At 51.9% G+C, this 7,421-nt stretch overlaps 1 protein-coding gene across 1 annotated transcript; it reads left to right on the plus strand.

The window, feature by feature from the left end:
* The first annotated feature begins 6,067 nt into the window (after positions 1–6,067).
* On the plus strand, positions 6,068–6,994 carry LOC148592751 (olfactory receptor 14C36-like). Its single transcript, XM_088533916.1, has one exon. The coding sequence runs from the start codon at positions 6,068–6,070 to the stop codon at positions 6,992–6,994; it is 927 nt and encodes a 308-aa protein (XP_088390042.1).
* The last annotated feature ends 427 nt before the right edge of the window (positions 6,995–7,421 follow it).

Here is a 7,421-nt window from a genome sequence, read left to right on the forward strand (position 1 = left end):
CAGTGAAATTTACATTATCTCTGAGGATAGGAGGATATCTGAGAACCTCTCTGGGTCCTTGTGCCATATTTTGCCCACGATCCTGGATTTGTATTAGGGAGAACACAACCAGGAGGGCCACTGACACATTCTACCTCTGTTTTTGGCACAGTGGGGACCCTGCCTGTACACCAGATCCCATTTGGTCTCTCCAGTTCTGCACAGGCACTAACAAGTGAGAGGGAGTCCAGCACAGGGACAAGAAGATGGTCAGGGGCTGGAGTGTGCGGCAGAAAAGGAGATGGTGGGAGAGCGAGGTTTGTTCAGGGTAGACCAGAGAAGTCCAAGGGGGATCTTCATGCTGTGCAAATCTCCCTTGTGGAGGGCACAGAGCAGTTGGATTTTCTTGGAGGGTCACACAAATGGCGTGTGAGGCAATAGTGAGAGAAAAAGAAATGAACAATGGAAAATGCTTCTTAGATGTTAAGAACCAATCTTTTTCTCTATGAGCATGGCCAAACTCTGGCACAGGATCCAGAGAGATTCTCAGATCTCCATCCTCGGAGATAACCCAAAGTTCACTGGAAAAGGCCCTAAGGACCTGCCTGCTGGGACCTGCCTTCAGCAGGATCCCCTGCTGCAGCTTCAAGGAATCTACTCTTCTGAAAAATAGTCTACAGGCTCTTCGCTTTTAAAAGCCCTCGGGAAGGTTTCTTGATCTATGATAAGATAGAGATGATATATCAGAAAAGAGCAAACATATTCTTAACACATGTCTTCCCTCCAGAGGGAACATTGGTTCCTGACAGGCTCCAAAACCATGGGTCAGGCCAAGTGGAAAATCTGAGGAAGTTTCTTCAAATCCTATGAATTATGCCCAGCTTTCTTTCATCTGACCCTGAGGAAAGCCATTTCTGTTTTGCACCTTACTTATGCTTTGGTGTTTTCCATTACACCTCCAAGTAGTGTTTCTCCCCTGGGTATAGTTCTTGGCACTTGCCTCTCTTTGGGACCTGTAGAGCCCTGGCATCCTGCATCTCCCACACTTTTGACCCTGGGTGTCTCAGGACAAGCCCACACACTGCATCCCTCTGTCCAGGCTTCTGTATGGAGCCTGTAAGGCACTGCCGTGCCTCAGGAGCTGAATTTTGACTTGTTCACAAGTTGGTGAGATGACCATCTCCCCACTCCTCTACTGCTGAAGCTTTCAACAACCAACATTCCTCTTTCCATGGTGTTTGCACAGTCCTGGAGCAAATCTTGCTGAAGGGAGACTGCATCCCTCTTGAAGCTTTCAGATATGTAGCATTGCAGACACTGAAAAGCAAAGCACGCCTTTCCTCCTTTCTTTGGGTTGCCTATTCAGCCTCTAGCATCCTGACTTTGGCACAGGAAGGCGTACTCTGCACCCTGGGGTCTCTATCCGTTCTCTCTCCTGTCTCCTCTGTGTCTGCTCAGTCTGCTCGATGCACTAGGGTCATGGGAAGTATTGGTTTAGGGAGCTCCCCTGAAGCCATGAGAAGCTGCAGAGCTGAGGGCCTGATGGAGGAAGTCTAGGACGTGGCTGTTTCCCCTGCCCTCTCCTGCTCCCATCTTAAGGGTCCAGGAGGGTCCAGTGCTTTTGGTGTTGGGGATTGAGTTTCCTTTGACAGCCCCAAGTCCTTCTTTGGGTTGCTCTGAGCAGCCAGGAAAATCCCTCTTCTCTAGGGCCTTGCATCAGGCCCTTTTCCCTACTTTTGTAGAGAAGCGCGGGCAGGTCTGGGATCTCCAAAGCAGCATGGTCCACATCATGACCCAGGACCGCCAGGAGCTGTATGGCTCTCCCATTCCTACATGTCCTGCTTAAACTGACAATTTCTAACACCATCTTTACAGGCCATTGTAGAACCGCAGTATTGTGACTCGCCCTGTTACTCTTTGCTCACTCCAGGACCCAGCTGCTGATTTGCACTTCAGGGATTTAAAGGTTGCTCTGTCTTTCAGGAAGGCTGTCCCTTATAGAAAGGGAACCTCGCTGTTAACATGTTGGACTTAGCCTACACTCAAAGAGCACAATTATTATTTATGACATTATTTCATGCTTTATTTCTGTTTCTTTGCAGTTAAGAAAAATCCTGTGTTTATTTGCAGCTGGTTCTTTAAGGAACTCTCTAAGGAAAGCAGTTGGGAGTTGCAGCAGATGAGCTCTAACTTTCAGTTGCTAATTTCAGTAGAACAGAGAAGCTTCTAACAAGAGTGATGGAAGTCCCGGGTGGATGATGTGAGAAATGGCAGGTTGGGGAAGGGAAGGAAGAGTGTCCATACAGTGCTTGAGGTCTGGGACATTGGTTCTCCCAGATGTCCAGACTTCATTGGGAGTCATTCTGGATTGATTCCAATTCCAGAATATTGCTGTCGATTACTCTGAAAGCTAGATGTTAATAGTAACAATAAAAACCTGTAAAATGAGAAATACTTGTATATTATTGATGTCTCCACCTTTCAGCTACAGTCCCCAAACCTCTCCAATTAGTCATGCAAGCCTAGACAAAAATTGCAGGGAGGGACATGGTTTGTGAGAGCTTTTTGCATTTTAATGAGCCCCATGGTATATTTCATGCTGAATCCATGAACCTCAGTTACTGAGAGGAGAATTCAGAGTCAAGATCAACCCACAACATTTTGTTGAGTTTTAATGGGTCCCACTGATAGTTGTTAGCAATAAAGTGTCTCCAGGGACTGATTAGAGCAGAACATTGTCATCACTGATAACGGGTAGGCAGAGGAAACGTGCAGGTGGCTCTGATGCCACATTAACCCTTGAGGTGTTTTATCAGGCAAAATGTCCAAGCTCGGCCACTGAGCTTCTGGGAAAGGAGATCCTTTCTCCCACATGTTTTCCAGGTCCTCTTGGGGAAAGTGTGTGGGTGGGGGTGTGCAGTGCTCAGTGCAGGACAATGATATGACACCTTTTGGGGTGTCAGCAAGAGGGACACTGAGGCCCAGTGTCTCCTGACAGGCCTTGGTGGCAGAGACAACAGCCATAGCCCAGAAGATGCTGACCTGCTCTGGTGTCTTTGGGCCTTGGCAGTGCCTTTGTCTGTCTCCAGCAGAGCCTGTCCTGTGCTGTCTCATGCCAGAAGCTGTGTCCATGCAGCCTGCAGACACCCACCCTGCTTCCCCACTTTGCTCTCACACGGGATCTCCTTCCCTTCACTGTTGTCTCTGCATCCCCACTGGCTGTTCCTTCCCAAAGCCATGGGATGATCCTTGACTCCTCCTGGGTGTCCTGTTGCACCACAGCACCAGCCTTCAGGTGTCATTTCTTCATGCTTATGTCCAGTCCGAAATTCTCTAAACTGGGGATTTTGGGGGTTGTTTTGGCTATTCATACTGCCTCCCACTACCAAGTAAAGCTCCTGGCAGTACCACAGTGTGGGGAAGAATATAACTTTGTCTGTCAGGACAGATAGAAACTTGAGGAACTGAGGACAGGGCTGAGGGAAAGGGCCTTGGTGCTATGAGGGATGCCATAGGAGGCAGTGGTGCAGGGTCATGTGAATAATGCCAGATGCCTGTGGGGCTGCATTAGTAGTAGCATGGCTAACGAGAGGAGAGGAGCTGTTATCTGTCTCCAAGGGGGACTTTTCCTGAAGGCAGTGGTGGCACTCAACTTTGGGGGAGCATGTATGAAACCCGGGTGTCCTAGGTGGTTGCCAACTAATTAGAAAGACCCGATTTTCCTGTTGGTTCCCTCTTAAATATGCTACGAATGTGGCGATTTTGCTGGACCTCAGGCATCTGACACGGCCGAGTAGACCTGTTTTCCTTGCATGAAATCAAGTGTCTGCACAGAATCATGCAAATTCTTTGCAATGGACATGGATCTCCTCATTGCTCTGTCAGGACAAGTGGACATTTGCACCTGTCTTGGAGCAGCTCTGTCCAACGTGGACTGCCTCCCCCTTGGTAAAAGTCCAAAGGGGCGAGTGTGTGTGCACAGCTGATTCACTTCTCCCAGTGACTGCAGTGGGAGCTCAGAAAACCAGCTCCCATAAAGGCAGCCGTTTTGTGCACCCCAGCAGCTGGACAAAGGGAATCCTCCTCTGAGTTTGTGGAGTGCACAAGAGCAAACTGAATCCTCCCACGCTCCTGGAGCTTCTCAATGGGCATTAGCTGTACTGCTGAACTGCTCTAAATCACCTCCTGAAGCATGAGGGTGTTGACTCCCTTCTTGCCCCTGTGCAAGTGTTCTGAGTTCTTATGGGATGGAAGCAGAGGCTTCAACAGCAGGACATGTCCACTCTCCTAGACAACCATCCTCTGATGAGGCCAGCTACATGCTAGATTTGTTCCATGGACTCTCTCTTTTTACATCAGTGGAACTTTGCCAGGGATGACCTTGCTGCCTTGCAGGAACTGTCAGCCCTGGAGCCCCAGAAATGCCTGGAGGCTGCACAGGGGACAGAAAATGTCCCATCAGCAGCTGGGTCCCTGCTCCGGAGCTGGGCCTGGCTCCTGGGACTGCGGGAGCCCATGGCAACCTGGCAGGTGCTGCAGAGAGACAGCTCTGCCCAGGAGCAGCTCCTCATAAAGGAGCACCAAGACTCAGGGCACTGCCCACGGGCACCAGGCTGGGATGAGTCGCTCCTAAGTGAAAGACAGTTGAGAATGGGAGGGCGGCTGAGCTCACTGCAGGCAGAAACCTCCCCAGCCCTTGACACGGTAAGTCTCTGGCTGCAGGGCTACACTGCTGCGGTTCCTGGAGGGATCTTCTGAACCTGGCGCCTTCAGCAGCTGATTGGATTTGTCAGGGTGGCTCTCCCAGCGTCTCCTGTTTGGAGCTGGTTGTGCTTTAGAGCAGGGACTCCCAGCCACACATTCGGAGGGGTCATGGCTGCCTTCGCCCACCCCTCAGCCTGCAGACACAGCCAACATCCCCTCCCTGTCCTCAGCAAGGTTTGTCTCACCTGCTCTTTTGCACCTGCAAACACGGAGGTGCCCTGGGCAGGGTCCTGCCCCTGGCAGGTGTCTACAGGGCAGAGCTGAGCACCCAGCGGGTGCGATGGGGTCTGTGAACATGGACAGGGCAGAGACATGGGGACAGAGAAGCAGCTCCTGCAGGGACGGCTCCAGGCTATGGAATCATGGTGAGAGGAAAGTGCCTCCTGCAGCGCCCCTTCCCACCAGCACAGCCCTCTGCACTCCAGGACATGGGGGCCAGGGCAGGAGTTGTCCCAGAGCAGCCAGATGTCCAGAAGAGGAGACACATCTTAGTGCCCCCTGTCTCTGCCAGACTCTGCCTCCCTTGGCACAGCTATCATGGTGTTACTCCATGATCCCACCTGCCCACGCTGCCCTCCTCCTTCCCTCGAACTCTCTGGACAGGGGGTTTCTGATGCAGGTCAGACACTGGCCCTGTGGGTCCTGCCATGCAGTTGGGTCCTGGACTGTGAGGTGCCCAAGTGCCCTCTAAGCTGTGGGGCTCAGGGCAGTGTGGTTGGAGGAGCTTGGAATGAACCACCTCTCTCGTGAGGACACCCCATCCTCAGGACGTCCTGCCATCCCCCTGGGTGCCTGTCTGGGCTGCAAGCTGCCCTCCAGAAGAGCTCAGCTCCCCCGTTACAGCAGGTGCTGTCTGGGTGCCCCAGGGAGAAGCCTCCTGGAATCTGAGGTCACAGAATCGCTGCAGGGAGGTGGATGTGGGCAGCTGGCAGGAGCCCAAGGTGTTGCTGGCTCCAAGGGGAGGGCGGAAACCTGCCTGACATCCCCTCCAAAAGAGTGCTGGTGGATATGATGTAAAGGAATCCTCTGCTCTCCATGGTGTCATTTAATTGAGGGGTAACATGAGTGCAAGTGTCCTACAGCTCCAAGGTGAGAGCACAGGGCAATTGGGACCAAGGCAGATGGAGAGGCCAGCTCTGCTCCCCCAGCATCAAGGCCAAGAGCTGAAGCCAGAGAGCTCGAGGATGGTCCTGCTAAAACTAGGGGGGAGGCAATGACTGTGTGTTTGAGCAAGGATATGAGAAAGTTTTGCTCAGAGAAGTTATCTCTAACTTGTCCATGTCTTTTCTTCCTCAGATATTGCCCCTATGCTGCAAAGGAACAAATGTCCAACAGTAGCTCCCTCAAAGAATTCCTGCTCCTGCCATTCGCAGACAGGCGGGAGCTGCAGCTCTTGCACTTCTCGCTCTTCCTGGCCATCTACCTGGCTGCCCTCCTGGCCAACGGCCTCATCATCACAGCCGTAGCCTGCGACCACCGCCTCCACACCCCCTTGTACTTCTTCCTCTTCAATCTCTCCCTCCTCGACCTTGGATCCATCTCCACGGCTGTCCCCAAATCCATGCACAATTCTCTGTGGAACATCAGGGTCATTTCATACTTGGAATGTGCTGGGCAGGTCTTTTTCTTCCTTTTTTTCATATCAGCAGAGTATTATCTCCTCACCGTCATGGCCTATGACTGCTATGTTGCCATCTGCAGACCCCTGCACTACAGGACCCTCCTGGGCAGCAGAGCTTGTGTCAAAATGGCAGCAGCTGCCTGGGCCAGTGGCTTTCTCTATGCTCTCCTGCACACTGGGAACACATTTTCCCTACCCCTCTGCCAAGGCAATGTGGTGGAGCAGTTCTTCTGTGAGATCCCCCAGATCCTCAGGCTCTCCTGCTCACACTCCTATCTCAGAGAAGTTGGAGTTATTGCAGTTAGTCTTTGTTTAGGCTTTGGGTGTTTCACTTTCATTGTGGTGTCCTACGTGCAGATCTTTGCTGCTGTGCTGAGGCTCCCCTCTGAGCAGGGCCGGCACAAAGCCTTTTCCACGTGCCTCCTGCACCTGGCCGTGGTCTCCCTGTTTGTCACTACTTCATTTTTGGCCTATCTGAAGCCCCCATCCCTCTCCTCACCAGTTCTGAATCTGGTCCTAGCTGTTCTGTACTCGGTGGTGCCTCCAGCACTGAACCCCCTCATCTACAGCATTAGGAACAAGGAGCTCAAGGCTGCACTGAGGAAATTGTTTCAGTGGGTTCAGCGCTAGCACCAATAACTGACCATGCGCATCTACTCATCCCCAGAGTAACTGACATTAAGAATCTGTGTTCTGTGCCCTTCCTTCCTTCCTTCCTTCCTTCCTTCCTTCCTTCCTTCCTTCCTTCCTTCCTTCCTTCCTTCCTTCCTTCCTTCCTTCCTTCCTTCCTTCCTTCCTTCCTTCCTTCCTTCCTTCCTTCCTTCCTTCCTTCCTTCCTTCCTTCCTTCCTTCCTTCCTTCCTTCCTTCCTTCCTTCCTTCCTTCCTTCCTTTCTTCCTTCCTCCCTCCCTCCCTCCCTCCCTCCCTCCCTTCCTCCCTCCCTCCTTCCCTCCCTCTCTCCCTCCCTCCAGAGGAATCTATGTAACAAAGAGGAGAAAAAGGGAAGTAGAAATCTGAAGAAAGGAAAAAGACAGATAGGGAGGTGTGGGATGTCCTCC

The sequence above is a fragment of the Tinamus guttatus genome, unplaced genomic scaffold, assembly GCF_059628265.1.
Source record: "Tinamus guttatus ecotype Peru unplaced genomic scaffold, ASM5962826v1 Tinamus_guttatus_pri_ptg000526l, whole genome shotgun sequence".
NCBI classification, from domain to species: Eukaryota; Metazoa; Chordata; class Aves; order Tinamiformes; family Tinamidae; genus Tinamus; species Tinamus guttatus.

Excerpts from the sequence above, each read along its gene's own strand:
- LOC148592751 (XM_088533916.1), top strand. The coding sequence starts at position 6,068 with ATGTCCAACAGTAGCTCCCTCAAAGAATTCCTGCTCCTGCCATTCGCA.